The 14,706-nt window shown below is 43.8% G+C and overlaps 1 protein-coding gene across 2 annotated transcripts in view; it reads right to left on the reverse strand.

Moving 5' to 3' along the window:
- ADGRD2 (adhesion G protein-coupled receptor D2) overlaps positions 1-14,706 on the reverse strand; it is a 1,057,913-nt gene that overhangs the window by 355,516 nt on the left and 687,691 nt on the right. For both annotated transcript variants that reach the window (XM_069609449.1, XM_069609450.1), the window contains exon 20: positions 13,915-14,035. In XM_069609449.1, the coding sequence (XP_069465550.1) occupies positions 13,915-14,035 (121 nt within the window). The remainder of the gene's footprint in view (positions 1-13,914; positions 14,036-14,706) is intronic.

Consider the following 14,706-nt stretch of genomic DNA (forward strand, 5'->3'; position numbering starts at 1 on the left):
AATAGCCAAGTTGAAGCTCACATTAAAGAAGGGATGGATGCACTGTCTACCACTGGCATTGTATGCTCTTTGGAACAAACCAGGCTCCGACCATCCTTTTACACCGCACGAAATTGTCACTGGTAGAAGGATGAGGACCCCTCTTGCCCCCCGAGACGGGGCTAGATGTGATGCCCAGCCTGCTAGGGAGGTTCTGGGAGAAGAGATGAAGGATTACCTTGACTGTCTCACATCCAGCGCCACTGTCATTTCAGACCAGCTGCAGCGACGGTGTCAAGGGAACAGCACAGCACAAACCACAACAGACAGTGCTGATACTGGTGCAGCTCACAGCCTTCGAGCGCCCCTTGTCTTTCCTGGTGACAGCGTCCTTGTACGGAATTTTACAAGGAAAAAATGGGATGAGCCAAGGTTTAATGGCCCTTTAATCTTAGAGGACTGCACCCCGTCCGCCGTCAAGCTCGAGGGCAGAGAGCCTGGATCTTCCTAAACGACATTAAACCGTTTATAGGAGGGAGCACTCTTACTGTATCCACCTCTGAGGAATCTACAGACAACAGGGAAGGACCTCAGCACGTGCAGACAAGATCTATGGCGAGGAAGAAGGACGCATGAGCAGAGAAGAAAAGAAAAGAGCCAGTTTGTGAAAATCGTGTCCACACTGAACTTTTCCTTTATGCACAGAAAGAGACAAAACCAAGAAAATGAACAATCTGTGCAGCCAAAAGTGCAGGGTAAAAAGGAGAATCATATATTCCGAAACCACAATGACACTAGCAACTCGAACACGTTGAACCACACGAAGCATTGAACATTAACTCTAAGACTCTGATAAGTAGTAAAATAAGACATTTCTGAGAACCAAAAAACATTATTCTAAAGCATCCAGTACCAAGACTGTGTGCACAGAACTTATGGTACATCCCAGCAGAAGTCTCAAGTGGGATGTACTCACCTACTTTCAGCTCGTGCTCCTAACATATCTGTCACTCATAGGCAGAGGAACAAGTGTCACAGAATACATTCAAGATCCAGAAAATAAGAAGGTAATCAGGCAACTACTGACTGTCATCACAGAGGTCTTCGCCAAGTTGCCTGAGCACGGTGAACAAGAGACTAATGCTCCCACCCCAAGTGATCATTGATGAAATAACGTATACATTATTCTTCCGAATCATAGAGGAGTGCCCAGGACTTGTCAAGAGAACCACAGATACACTGACTTTCATCAGAGACCCCCAAAACAATGACTTTTTGAACCAAGTATGGTATAAACTGAATCATGTGGTAGCAATCCACGCAGCAGGAAAGTGAAAAAACTGCTCACGATAAAAGAAAGACTTGTGATCGGGACCCAGCAAAACAAAGCAAATGTCCCTGTCCCCTGCAGACATGGGCTAGCCAACAATGTCCTGATTAGCCTAGTCACAGACTATCCAGAAATGGTGGGAAGGCCTGCTGATGTTGATGTTGTCACTTTCCTTCGAGATCCAGTCAATTTCCTACACATGAAGACTCTTCTCCACGGGATCATGCTCCAAGTGGAACTGTCCAACTTCCAGATCGAGGGAAGTACAGAGACTGTACATGTCACAAAAAAAGGGCCTGTGATCTAGAGGCCAGAAAGTAAGAGCGACAGCAGATACGCATTCCGAGTCTTCTTCCACCTCATTGAGAACTTTCCAGAACTAGTGGGTAGACCCATCACTGTCGACATGCCCACCTTCCTCAGTGACCCAGCAAAGAACGCGCAACTCAACAGGCTCCTGAGAGCTATCATCTTGCAGCTGAGAAGCAATTACGGACATCCATTGCTGAGGAGAGTCTTAGGGGGGGAGATCCATGATAAAACTCTTCATCTTCCGTCCGCCGAGGACAGAGTAAGAAAACAGGGACAAGGTTCTCCATTCTGCTAACATAGGACAGATTGAGAAGAGCGGAAACAAGGATAACCACATCGTGTTCATATTTTATTTTAATTTTATTTTAATATTTGTATTTTTCTTCTATTTTTCATCATCTTTCTGCCGTAGCGCAGATGGAGGAGAGAGACACTACTCTTCAACGTGTCAATGAACGACCAATTGAAAGGAACGGACACAAGAATTTCACCACCGTGTTTTCCATTTTCAACATCTTTCTTATTTCTTCCTACCTTCCCATATGTTCACTTTTTTTTTTATTTTTATTTTTTCGACATTTTATTTTTGCGTGATTTGTAGCAAATCCATCTCTTCATGGTGTCATTGTGAACAGATTCCTACATGTCCTCAGGGCCATGGTGAGTTGGAGGGGTGCCCTGGGAGTGTGTTTATTGTAAAATTGTAAAATGAAAATGATAAAGATGGTAGTCTAACCTTTCTCCATAGTCTAGCTAAACGGTACTGTGCCACATATCTGGAGACTACTGGTTACACCAATAAGGGGGACATTTGAATAATACTTGTCACTTTAGTATTTGCTGAACCTTTTGAGCAACGAGATCAAAGTAAGAAAGGAAATAAACTATTGACTATGGACTTGATCGACATGAGGGCCCAGAACAGTAACCTAGTTTTGCCACCGTGGAGGGGCGCCCCCGCTTCCCTGGAAGGAGATGCTGCAAGCTATCGTTTAAAGCCATTATATGTATATGTATAGTGATTATTATTGTGTTTTTGTCTCTAACTATCAGAACTGCATTTTTCATTGGTGCACGGAGTGTCCCATTGTCTGTGCATCCACCAGATAATAACTATTTGGGTCCCACAAAAGCACCCAGACCATATATCGTCATCCCTGTTTCTAGAAAAGCTGGTGCTAAAGCAAACAAACTGAAACTGAATGTAATAAATAGTGACAGCTACACGGTTGAGGTTATGAATGATGAGAAAAGCTGGAGACAGGGTCAGCTCGGAATGAATGATAACATAGCACTGTCCATGGCACGCACCCACACACTGAGTGCACATGAACAAGGGCAAGTGTCAATGGCTATGGGACCTCAGACCAAATCAACAGTAAAAGAAAAACTGCCTAAGGAACGACCAGCTCCAGAAAATAGTGGAAGTAAACAAGAGGAGCCAGGTGAGAACCTAAGCAGAGGGGGCATGACAGAAGCCCTCAAGGAACCGGAAGAAGCCACAAAGGAACTTACTGAGAAAACACATGCGTTGGTTGATTATGTGTTCCCACTCATACTTAGAGCAAAGAAGCTATATGAGGAGCTGAGCGAGAAAACCACAGAAACTGCAATAACGAGAACGCCTGCTCCAACGCCAGAAATAAGCATCAGGCCTACAATGCCGCCACGCGTTGGGAAGATGACGAGCCAATGGTGGTGGGAGGAGGTCTACAAAAGAATGCATGAGGGAAGGAAAAGAAATGCAAAACATCCCCCTATTACTACAGGGCAGGAAATGAACCCTGCCCCACCAAGGATAATACCCAAAAGCCTACCCGAACGGAAGAGCAGTACAGACGCATTCAGAGACATAGTGATAGCCAATTACAGAAAAATGTTAAGAATCAAGAGAAGCCCTTATGAAACCGACAACGAACTAAACGATTACTTGGACAGCACAGCCCATCTAGGAAACAACATTTGGTACCAACACATGAAGGAAGTTGGAAGGAGAAAATCAGAAGGGGAATGTTTCGTCAGTGCACTCCTGCCATACAGCATGGGCAAGTCCAAAATCTTTGTGGCGATAGAAGTTGATGCCCCCACTGCACACTGTATGTCACACGTAGCAATGTGCAACACCAGAGGGCAGTTTATGGAGAGAGACGCCTCCCTGATATGTGCCAACAAAAAGGATTTCTCTGATGAAGACGATTTTGTTCAGGACATCAAAACAAGAAACAGGGCGCACACCAAGAATCTTGTGATTAGATACGAGAACCCAGACATCAAAGGATCAGGAATAAGATGGGAAATAAACCCGAGACTGAATGTCCAAAGGAAAACAGCTGAAGAAGCTCACATCTGGAAGAACCGAGGCCAAATGTAGATCTGGGGGTCAGTAGTGTCCCCAAACGGATGGGAAGAAGGGGTTGTGATCTGCCGAGCCTGGATGGTCCTTGGAGCCTGCCAAGAAGCAATAGAGAATTCACAAAGACTATGCAAACCATTTTGGCCAAGATTGGTAAAGCTGCTAACATGGGTTGAAGACAGAGGAGGTCCCCTGCAAATAGTACCACTGGAAAACCCGAAACTGTGCTTCAGAAGTAATGGCACAAGGAAGATGGGGGAGAATCAAAACTGCGGACAAATATATGAAGCCCCAGGGATGTTGCAAGGAACCGCATTCCTGATGGACCATTACTGGGCATGTGGATCCAAGGCATACATAAGGCTACCAAGGACCTTAGGGGCTATGCACACTGGTGAACGTCCACGTTCCAGCACTGGTGATTCCAAAACATGAACTGAATTTGAACAGCTTCCCAAAAGCAGATGCTCACCTAAGGAAAAGGAGGTCTGTGAAGTTAATGTCAAGGATGAAGAGAGAAAATTACTTCTCCACCAAATCAGAGGACACATTTCATGCCACTCTCTATGAACACAGGCTGTTTAGCCTAACCTCATCCATATTCACAACAATACTCTTGCCGCATATACAAGTTAGTGCAAATACTAAATGTTTGCAGATAACCAGATGGAGGTGTTTCTGCAAAAATTGGAGAATCATGTTGCACATTTACACCATCGCCCGATGAGGAAAATGGAACCCTCTCCGAGGCCATAGGCATGCTGACAAGCCTAAAGAACCAGATGACCGAGGAAACAGATAAAGTGGACGATGACAGCTGGTTTGGGACCTTATTCTCCTGGGTCCCGCAATGGATGGCTGACATATTCAAGTTTCTGGGAGCCTTACCAGCTATGGTGCTGCTAGGATTCTGTGTTATCAAGATAATCATCACACAGTGCCAGAAAACTGCAAAGAAGGCCATTGGGATGAAAATCATGGTCGATATCGAGCCAGGTTGGAAGCCCAGAGACCTGACAGATGAAGAGATAAAGGTCTTCGTGAAGGCCAGTGAATTTGCACCAGAGGGAACAAAATTCACTTATCCCAAGAAACGAAGAAGGTATCAAGGAAAATGGATTTATTTCAGTCCAAATGGACAATACCAGCTGATGATCTGGAACAAAGATGAGCATGTGAAAACAGCAGGAAGTTTGAAAGGGGTGATAAAGATATGGACACCAAAAATGCATGCATTCACGCCATCTTGTATAACCCCGGAAGACGATGAACAAGACATTGAAGAAACAAAGAAACTAAATATAAAGGAGGAAGCAGAAGTGGTCGATGAACCGATCAGAGGGGGGAGTGTAGAGGAGGTCCCAGATATGGCCTGCACCCCTGCCTCCCATTGTGAGTTGCCAGTAAAATACTTGCCAACGTATGTGACGCATGAGGAGCAACTGAACCAACAGAGAGCCGCATTGGGCCTCTGCCCTGTGTACATTAGAAGATCAGTACCTGTTGAAATGCCAATAAGCAGACAGCCCTGGGCAGCACGGTACCCAATCAGACAACCATACCAGATGCTGATACGAAACGATGAGTATTTACAGACTGTCCATGAGGAGACACAAAGAGCCCTGATGGAAGGCAAACAATGATGAGAAGAGGTCCTGGACACGAAAACAGGTGCAAGAGACACGAAGGACAACACAATGTTAAAACGTAAGACACGTCATAGCAAAAGAACCAAGATGAAAGAATTGAACCTTTTAAACGTGTGTAAATAGGCTTGAAACGCAAGATGCTAAGAAATTGATTCTGCTTGCAATGCTTAGTAGAAGATAGAGTGGCAAGCGTCAACCATATATCTACCTCAAGAAGGCGCAATGTACACGTGCGACTCTATTTTGTAAAAGCAGAGGTACGCCCAGGCGGCCAAGGCCTAACTGGTCGGGTTTCATATCCAAGCCCAAGCCAGGGGAAAGAGCGGAATCGAAACTCAACAAAGGATGGCTCAGGGCCGGGAAATTGAGGTCAACCCAAGAGAGGGAGGCGAGGTTCAGCTAAGGAGAATCGAAACTTCAGAGCATACCAGCCTGCCTGTGAAGGTCAAGATAAGGAGGCCCGGGCAGGTGGTGGAGCTACATGGAGAATTAAATACACGAAAAGCTGAAACTGAAGCAGATTCACGGTGAACCAACACGTGACCAGACAGGTGCGAAGATGTACCACCGTCTGATGTCACCCAGATCCAAGGGGTGCCATAACTTTTCCTGATAAGAGACTGCAGTTTCGAGGCTTTCCTTAGCCAACTACTTGACACATCGCCCTAAAACCACTGATTGATGGAAGGGAGGCAGGGTGAATCTTGGGACATTAGGCACCTGGGTGTCCATAGTGCATGCTGCTAATTAAAGTGGAGATTTATGGTTAGGGGTGTAACTTGCTCAATCACAATGGACCATGTAATCTAGGGTCCTATAGACACTGTAACCAATAGCACATTGTACTTATAGTGACATCCATCACGTGTGATGTAGAGGGATGGCCGTTGACGCCCACCAGATAATAGTTAACCAATCCGCATGCTCTATTGTCATATACAGATATAACACCTATACTTAAGTTACCTTTCCCAACCAATTATATTGCGTGATGATTTTTTGTAGAATTAGACGTCAATGATGACGAGTTTAGCCTATAAAAACGGCTGTTCGACTGAATTTCGAGGAAGTCGGAGCGAGACAGGTGTTCGCAATGCTGCTGATTTCCATATGCTGATGTATGTATCATTAAACAGACTTCCCTTTGCCAACTTACTGGGCCTCATTACGACCTCAGCGGTAGCCATGCCGCTATTGGCGGCATGGCTACCGCTGAAATTGCGTCCGGGTCCTCAGAATGTGGAATTACCGGGCCATTCCGAGTTCGGAAGGCCCGGTAATTCCTCCCTCCAAGGACCCAGACCCGGTTCTTCCCCATTCCGGTTTCAGCCCCCATAGGGATGAACGGGAATGGGAGAGGGAGCAAACAACGGGCCATTACGAGGTGGCCCGTTGTTCGCTCCCTCTTCCCCTCACGGGACCCGATCACGCCTGGTTTGACCAGGCATTGCTTCCTGGGTCCCGCAAGGGGACCTCGTAATGAGGCGGTATGGGGTAAACAGCGCCGCCACCTTTTACGGCGCCGTTTACCCCGTACCGCCAGGGTCGTAATGAGTCTTGATTTTTGAGATGTGCAGGAGTATGTGAATCCTGCACCCTGTCCTCACACAGTGCAGCTATCCAGTATTACAAGTTCTCGGGAGTTGAGTACTGACCAATGGGCCTGTCAGTAATTTCCTCTCCCCCTGAACAAGATCTTTGTTTTGTAGATAATGTAAATCCAATAAAGACATTAAAAATTAAAAAAAAGAATATAGCAATGTATCTCTTATGCTCCCAGATAACTGTAGATTTTATGGGGGGAATGGTATATTGTGAGATCTCTATATAGTTATGGAATTTTGTTGTGCTTTGATTTTTATGGTTGTAAAAACCTAGCATCCTTTCTTTTAACCCCTTAAGTGCCAAGGACGAGTATGCGCTTCCTTTTTGCATAGACTTGCAAAATAGACTAGCACTTAAACCTTAAACGATATAAGAGAATGAGGGAACTGAAGAAAGTTAGGGGTAAGACGAGGGTGACGAGGGTGAGCCGGAGAATGAGCTGACAGGTAGACAGAGGGCGAGGGATCTACCTCTGGATGGGTGTACTCCAAATACTCATAACGAGTCTTTATGTGTCCCACATTAATAGCCTTGCACTGAAATACTTTGCACAATAGCTGTGACTCTTCTTGTAGCTAGACTACAAGAAGAGGCTCCTTTCTCACAGTGTGGTATAGAGTGTGGTAAAAAGGGCAATGAGACGGCACATTGGTCCTCTTCACGAGTTTAGCAGTAGTTTGGCAATTTGTTTTTTTTTAAATGATCTTCAAACTCATTCACAGTTCCTGCCACTTGTTCCAGCAGATTTACTGCTGATCACGAGTGGTGGTAGGGTGGTGGCAAACCCTATTTTTGCAGTCCATTGGGATTTTGGTGAGTTACCATGAGCGGTAATTCTGCTATGGTATATCAGCTGATCTTTGGAGTTAAATCCTCCACTTAACCTCAAATCTCAGAATTTGGCTGTATGGTACAATCAATATGTGTCACTGTTAAGAAAAGTGACGAAATTACTACAAGAAATTGCCCCCACAATAAGGAGGCTGTAGTGTGCAATGCCTCCTGTGTGCTGCAAGTAGAGTAGTGATGATAATATACAGATGCACAACCCATTTCTGTAGATTCCATATACCTCACATATAGCACTCACATTACATTTATCAATAACATTGTTTGAAAGAGTCTTGCAGTAACCAAGCAAAAAGAGTGGTTACTGTAGACAAACCTCTTCTCCGAGGAAATAAAAACAGCCTAAATACCTAAGAATAACTTGGATATCATACATTCATGACAATATCCGAATAGGCATTATTATTATTATTATTATTATTATTATTATTATTATTATTATTAGTAGTAGTAGTAGTAGTAGTAGTAGTAGTAGTAGTAGTAGTAGTATTATTATTATTGTTTATAATGCACAAGTCAGACCCAGAGGTAACAAAGTGCAGACAAATCAACAGAAAAATAGAAAACCTATTAAGGTTAGTACTTGATGGAAATTAACAAAGTTTTCAGCTTTTTTCTAAACATCAACAAAGAGGAGGCTAATCTAAGATTAGCGGGAAGATTATTCCTAGAGCATGGAAAGGAAATAGAATAGGCTTGTTCAGAAGTTCTATTATGTTCCGCTCTTTCCACTCACCGTCATAGAAATAGAAAAGGGACTCAATCCCTTTTCTGCTTACTATGGCTGCGGCCATCTTTTTTTTCCACTGTAGATTGGGCTTGCACAGTGTGCGTAGAGCCCGTCACCAGTTAAAAAAATAAAAAATAAAACGTTCTGCACCCCAAAAGGGACCCCTGGGTGCGAATAGCAATCAACGCCTTGTTGGGGGACCACATATGACCAGTAACTGCTCTGAACCCTCACCGAGGCACAAGTGCCTAGAACCGGGCTGCAGGCCATTACCATGTACGCACCCCAATGCAGGGGTGATTGCTACATTATACACCACCTCAGAGTAGAAATCTCAGCTTGGGATGATATTTTAAGATAAAATTGGGTATCATTGAAATATTGGTGAATATTAATCTTTTGTTTGGATCAATATAATGAATACAAAGAATAGACGCAATGATTAATCCCTGTGGAACACCATTTGGGACCAAGAGAGGACAATAGCAAACAGTGCCAGAGAAGACAGCTTGCTGGCGAGATGAAAGATAAGGGGCAAACCAGTCCAGTACCATTGAGCATTGAGGCAACTGTGTCCTGTAATGTCACTCCCATATCAAGCAATAGATACATGTTGTGCCAGCCAATTAGATATCCAGCAGTTAACACAGTTACTCCAAAACTCAGATAATAGACTGACAAACTGTGTGATCCTGGGCGCAATATGAGACTAATCACAGAAAAGGTGGAATCAGATAAAGAGGACTGAACACTTGCTGACATCTTTGGCACACAATTTCTCTAAGATCTGAGACACAAGGATAGAGGTGATCTTTTCAATGTGAGAATGCTGGTGAAAGACACAGAACTTCTGGTGATAGACAAAAGTCCTGGTACAGGGGATACAGGCTTGGGTGGTACCATGGGCTAAATGACTAAGCGGGTTCTATCAAATTTCATCGAAAATAATTTCTTTGTTGGAATTTAGTTTGTGTACATTACTTCGGATTTTACCTCGATTTCTTTTGGGGGAGTCCTCCACGTATACTGTTTTCCCTTCACTAACACTCGCACCCCAAACCCCTCCCCGCTCCCTTTCTCCCTTAACCCAGAAATACCTACACAAATTAGAAGTCATTCGAAGTGATGTATACAAACTACATTACCACGAAGTAATTTAGTTTGTGATAACAACGGAAGACCAACTAAGTCATTCAAGGAAACGGGAAAGAAAATGCTGACACTAGCTACTCGTTGCAGTGCTTTGACTACAGAAAGGGTGTTGAGCAAGACATGACCACAGTTGTATCACAGTTGGCAGCGTGCAAGAATAAATGAAGTGTCCAAAACTTCCACACGCCAAATTGTCTGATTCCTCTCACAGCTTTGCTTGTCTTCAGATTGACTGACTGGAAGTTAAACCCCTACCGCCGCATTACGAGGTCCGCTCGCGGGACCCGCTCAGGACGCCTGTTTTTTCCAGACGTCCTTAGCGGGTCCCGCGAGCGGTCCAGCATGCTAACAATGGTCCCGTCATAAACGGGCCCATTGTTAGCATGCTCCCCATTCCCATTGAGCCCTAGCGGTGGCTCAATGGGAATGGGGATGTACCAGGTCCGGGTTCCTTTAATGGGGAAATACCGGGCCCTCCTAGGTCGGAATGGCCCAGTATTTCCCCATTCAGGGAACCCGGTACCCGGAATGGAGGCAGCCATGCCAGTAAGAATGGCATGGCTACCTCCATTCTCGTAATGAGGCCCACTACTGTGTCACACCAATATGTGCTGCGATGCAGATAGACTGTGGTGCCCCTGGATCTCCACCTCGAACTGCTCAGTGCCAAACAAGAGAAATGCAGGATCCCCCCTTCTATGCTCTGCTACTTTGGGGGAGATGATCTTGGCCTAGGTTTCAACACCCATCTTGGTACTTGGGACTCAATAAAGGAATTGTTTAATCTCTGTGAAAATAATAATAGAATACACACTCAATCCAGCCTTTGAATAGGGACTCCTCTGAGCCTGCTGGCTTTCTTTGGACTCCATAGGCAGGCTGGTATATGCCAAGAACGCTCAGTAACAGAGGCCAACCACACTCCTCACTTGTTGGGCCCCCCTCATTTTAATCGCTCCGAGATAAATTCTCTGTAAAATGGATAATGGGCTGAAAGATACTGGTTTAAAACTGTAAAATCCATATATTTTCATGGTTTCATTTTCTGGAATTCTCCCAGGACCACGCCAGTCCTCTGCTGCGAATTAATTTATTAATGTGAACTATCCCCTGAAGCACTTCAATGGAATAAGCCCTTTGAATTCACGGTTCGATTCCCACAATATATGAACACATTTACGCACAAGATTCTGCCTGGAAATAAGGATATCTAATGATATTTGCCCCAATCAGGTAGTCAGAAATACACAAAGCACAGCACATAGTGACTCAACGAGACTGTTATGTGGGTTAAAAAGTTCAACTTCTTACACCAAACCCCACATCGGTTGAGCATGCTGAAAGTTGTACTTTTTTGGAAAATGGCCTGCAGCAAAACGTCTTTCACAGAGGTTTAGGCGAAAGTGATATACTCAAAGCAAATTGTTAGTCTTTAGCTTAATTTAGAGATTGGTAGTAAGCTGAAAAACAACCTTGTATCACAGACAATTTTGCTGTGACAAAAAAATCCTTTATATGCAAACATAACTTTTTTTTGTTAAAGGACATATTTTTACAAAAATGAAGATTGTTTTCAATTTCAAATAATATATAATTTCTCAATATAAAACTAAGAATTTATGAACAAACATGAATGGATTCTTAGTGAAAACATCACCCTTTGTGTTGTAAAAACAAACTAAGTTTACTAAGTTTACTAAGTAACTAAGTTACTAAGTAACTTAAACAATAATTCAAATTTACCTTAAAATAATGCCCAATTTGCTTTGTATTGAATATTCACTTTAAGTACTCTAATTGGTATTCAGAAATCTATAACAAGCCACCATTGTCAGTATTGCTTAAATGGAAATTATACATGTTCTCCTAAAACAATAGATTGTGCATTGAAAAGGAGGGATTTCGTCTTCTAAAAGCTCATTTGTTAAGATTTTTCAAAATGCAGTTTCCTTACTGAAGCACAGTAATAACCCGCACGCTGATGCAATTTGTTTCAACAGGTTGTTGACATCATGTGTGGACTGGCTGTTCTTACAACATCCAAATATCATTGTAATCACGCCAGTGGGTAGTATTGGAAGCAGTTTCTACCCGCCTGGGTGCCCACGGTCTTTAACATCCCACTCCACTATGTCTGTGGCAGGTCCCCAAGAAATTACAGTCATTATATCGACACACTCTGGAGCTTGGAATGCGAACAAACCTTGCCCATAAAAGCATGTCTGCATGAAATGGCTTAGGTGGAGGTTTCCTTGGACTTCCTTTGCAAATCTGAGAATGGCTGCTCTAAAGTGAGATCATTATGAAATAACAGGCCTTGCAAACTGTTTTTGATTTGAATGGAGAGGTGTTTAAGAAGCCATACGTTTGCCTCAAGGTCTTAGAACTTTTGGAATGGCTGGTATAGAAAGCTACGTTTGGGGTCCTTACGGAAGATCCAGTTAGCAAAGATCTCTGCTGCTCTTATCTCGAGGAATCACACTCAGTTTGGTAACACTGCTCCTGTTCTACAATCGCCGCTGCCTTCCATAAGGGCACTGTCCAGGGGCGGAGGACCACTTTTGTCCATAAAATTGTGTGTTGGACTCCTTTCATTTTGCTCGACGAGGGCACAGTTTTCCTGCTCTTTCCTGAGTTACTAAGTTTAACTGGTTGTGAACCTTCTCTGTTTAAAGATCATAACCTGGGACAACCTTCACCTGGGCTCAGATACATCTTATTTTTCCATGAGTTTTACAACCTGTGTAAAATGTGTTTTCTTAGTGATTTTTGGTGTCACTCTTCGAGATTAAATTCACTGTATTTGAGGCCATGTGCACTGTCAACATGGCGTACATAACACCACTGACGAAGCTATACACCCACTCCTAGACTGTTCAAAAAGTCCCAGGTACATAGTTGTCCCTATTGTAGATCAGCCTTAACTCAACCATATCTCTTGTCAGCAGGGTAACTCTCCTCTGTCTCAGATACTCTTCCAGAAACTCTGTTGGATGGCTGCTCTCTCTCTTCTAAAGTGTTCAGTTGCATCCTAAAAACGTGGCTGGGTTATCTCAGGTTTTGGTCCACTGTCTTTCATGAAGCCTGGTAGAGATATCACACAAACCATTAAACTTGACTCAATAGCTTACAGCAGGGAATGTAAATAGAACAGCTCACCAGGGCAGTCACTCCAAAATGCAATGAACCTATCATGAGAGTTGAGGGATCCACAAAAGTCCACACGCTCACTCTGGGGAAAGATTGCAGTGATGTTAATCGTGCCTGAAGATTCAATCCTGAGGTCTGTGAGTCCTGGGATGACTCAGTTTGGCAACATTCTGGGAGAAAGGAGCTTGCAACAGATTGCAGGAAAAGTTTGTGAAATCCAATGGATTTTAAAGCAGATATTCCTTTGCATTGAAAACGAATGAAGGGTCCAAGAGTAGGGGGACGCAAACATTAGCTAGCAGAATCCAGAAACACTCACATTAAGTGGAGAGTGCTCATACCATAACTCACAATACCGCTAATCAAATTATTGTGCGGTGCACAACAAAATAATCAATGAAAGAGCTCCATTTAAGATCATAAAAAGCTAAAATAAAATAACAAAAACGTGCCAATTTTATTCTATTTGGCTGTGACAACTTAAGGCAACAGAGGATGCTAAAACATTTCAAATACTGGCCAATAATTAATCATCTCTAACAATGTGTAAGCAAAGGTACTCTGTAGTCAAAAACAGTCGTTTTTAAGGAGAGCATTTACCTACTCTATTTTCATAGTTAGGAGTTAGGGTTGGGTATTGGTAATTTGTTAATAATATTCAGTACCAAATGTTTAGTAGGAAATAAGTGGTAGAAGTGACCAAAGTTATTTTTAAAGGAGATAACCACTTGACAAAGGCCGCATTGGGGCATTAATATTTAGAAAGGACTGATCCGTCATTACCCAGAAGGCTTGACCCACTCACCTGGAAGGAGTTCAGCACTATGAAAACGTAAGCCCAAATAATGCTGAGATGGACGAGGACTCCACACAGCCAGGTCAGGCCCAGCACTGGCAGAAGGACCAGAATCGGCTTAGCAGTGGCCCTGTGATGGCGGAAAGGGGAGAGAGTAGAAGGGATGGCGTTTAGTTTTAGATCTTGTCAGATTTCACAGACAGAACACATTGTCTTTGTCATTTCCAGCTGAATACAAGTACCAGAATTCAGTATGAGTAGGGGCACAAGTAGGCGACTTGTAGATGACCTCCCTGAACACGCCGGCCCACCCCCTTCACTCACAACCCCACATCGCCTTAACATGTGTGAAAAACAATGATTCCATTTTGTGATTCAAATTTCTTTTGTCTGGTGTCCTTGCATCCAATACCACACCTTTCCACCTACGTGTGCCTGCTTCCCCTGAGACGCTCACCTTTATCGCCCGCAAATCATGGCGACTCCTGGGTGTTGGAGTCCTCTGTGGCAATTTCCACAACTTGCTGTTCCATGACCTTGACACCTGCTGTAGCAGGTTATGACGTGATGGGTTGGGGCTCTGGCAGGGAGGGGCTAGTGGAAGCAGCCTCCATACATCTAGTCCTGGAAATCATCTAGCCATCTCTTTGACTCCTGCAAATCTCGAATGCATTTTCTGGGCTTTAGACATGAAATCATGAAGGTATGCACCTTTCCCAAAGATGTAGGGGAGCCATTTTGAGAATAAAACTCAATTTGGCCCCAACCAGGGATGTTCTGGGGGGTAGAGCAAAAGTTGCA

The sequence above is a fragment of the Ambystoma mexicanum genome, chromosome 8, assembly GCF_040938575.1.
Source record: "Ambystoma mexicanum isolate Mex_15411 chromosome 8, UKY_AmexF1_1, whole genome shotgun sequence".
NCBI classification, from domain to species: domain Eukaryota; kingdom Metazoa; phylum Chordata; class Amphibia; order Caudata; family Ambystomatidae; genus Ambystoma; species Ambystoma mexicanum.